Source organism: Poecilia reticulata, unplaced genomic scaffold, assembly GCF_000633615.1.
Source record: "Poecilia reticulata strain Guanapo unplaced genomic scaffold, Guppy_female_1.0+MT scaffold_277, whole genome shotgun sequence".
Lineage (NCBI taxonomy): Eukaryota > Metazoa > Chordata > Actinopteri > Cyprinodontiformes > Poeciliidae > Poecilia > Poecilia reticulata.
In genome coordinates this window covers 74,955-76,746 of record NW_007615056.1, presented here as the reverse complement: position 1 = coordinate 76,746, position 1,792 = coordinate 74,955, and the positions used below count along the sequence as shown (strand labels likewise).

General features: G+C 51.6%; 1 protein-coding gene across 1 annotated transcript; it reads right to left on the bottom strand.

Annotated features, from left to right (window-relative positions):
- Positions 1-6: 6 nt before the first annotated feature.
- LOC103460699 (WD repeat-containing protein 75-like) lies at positions 7-968 on the bottom strand. Its single transcript, XM_008402976.2, has 3 exons — positions 819-968; positions 645-736; positions 7-301 (listed from the first exon to the last, which is right to left on the bottom strand). The coding sequence occupies exons 1-3, from the start codon at positions 945-947 to the stop codon at positions 82-84; spliced, it is 441 nt and encodes a 146-aa protein (XP_008401198.1). The 5' UTR covers positions 948-968; the 3' UTR covers positions 7-81.
- Between the last annotated feature and the right edge of the window lie 824 nt (positions 969-1,792).

Below are 1,792 nucleotides of genomic sequence, written 5' to 3'. Positions count from 1 at the left end.
TCCAGGTCCAGAACCAGCTTCCTGTCGCTTCTCCTTCCTGGAAGGAAACCCAGAACCGCTCCCAGGTTCTGGTTCTGCTGCTCAGGAGTCTAGCAGGCTGGAGAACCAGCTGTGGTCCAGTTTCCTGACCCGCCTCAGCTCCCTGAGCTGGGCTCTGCTCAGAACCGGGTCGGCGCTGTCCGTCTCCAGCGGCCTCCTCTCTGGCCGTGTTGCTCTGGTTTCCATTTCCTGATCCGAATCTTCCTCCTCCTCCTCCTCCTCCGGGTCGCTGGGCGTTTCTCCCGCTGAGGTTTCGTTTTCCCTGGAGGAACAGAGACGTTAGCATGACTCGGCAGAAAAACAACCCAGGCTGCCGAGTCACAGCAGATCCGGCTGCAGCAGCTTTTTGTGCCGAGTCATGCTGAACTTTCTGTTGGCGGTTTGGACCGGTTCTTCCAGAAGGTTCCAGACCCAAACGCTTCGTCAGCAGATCCTGGATCACTTTTAGTCTCACCGTTTCAGACAAACGTAACAAACTGCAGCAAGTTTCCTGTAACTGAATCTGATCTGAACCAACACGCCGTGAGAAACCRTTAATCCCAGGCTCAACTGTTRSCATTTAATCATTTCTAGATGTTTAAACTGTAATCAGTTCTGGTTCGGACCTGGTTTCCGTGGCGACGYCGAGCAGAGCCTCCAKGAAGGCGGAGCAGAGCGCGGCGGCGGCGGGCAGCACGTGAGCCGGACTCTGCAGCAGCTGCAACGACAACAACATCAGTCAACCTGCTCCTACTTCCTGTTTCCTACTTCCTGTTTCCTCCAGCAGAGGGAAGTCGGACCTCTCTGACTGCAGCAGAACCTCCAGGCGGCGCCGGGCGCTCGGCGGGCGGTCCGACCGCCGGATCCTCCGCCGCCGCTGCTTGGTGGTGGGGTTGGCGTTTCCCCAGCAACAGCTGGAAGGGCGTCATGGCAACGCTGCCGTCAACCACGAGCTGCGAAGGAGGAGAAAAGACGGGGATGCAAATRCTGTGAGAACAGAACCGGGTCGGACATCTGGGTCGACACAAACGGCCTCATTACTCAGGACGGCTCCCATCAAACATGGAGGCGAAGAGGCTTTGCAGACAAACTGGCTGGTTTGTTTGTTTTTACRTTGAAATGCAATTAAAATGTTTTATTACCAAGAGAAATGTCCAGAATTTAAAATCGTCTTAAACGGATCACACCGCCGYCGTTCCGTCAGCATGGAGCTGCAGAACTCAMCGGGAAAATTGTTTAATATTTTYGGCTCATTTCCTAAAGTACGGTGGCTGACAGGTTCAAACGGCAGCAAATTAACTTTAAAAAACAGAAAAAATGCAGCAGAAAAACATTGAAAACACAGGAAATAAAAGCAAAATACCAAAACAACAGGATGTAAAAAACTCTGACGTGGCTCCAGAAAACGTTGGTCCTCCAGGCCACCAGGGGGAGTCGACCAACGACCAGCGGAAAGAAAAGCTGCAGTACTTCAAGTCTGTCCTAACCTTATAGAGCAGCAGCAGGTTTCCTGACTCCAGACTCCCTCTAGTGGTCTGGAGGACCAACGGACTGCGCCACGAGTTGGCAGCGTTTTGTACTTCCTGTTTTGCTTCCATTTCCTGTGAATTTGTTTGTTTTTTTGGTTGTGTTTCCATCTACCATAAAGTTGCACACATTTGAAATATTTAGATAATTTTACCAAATGGAAAGTCCCTCCATGTGGGAAAACGTTAGGCGGCTCTAAGCATCAGGATATGAAGGAGAGTCTGTGGAGCATCAAACTTTGTGTCTC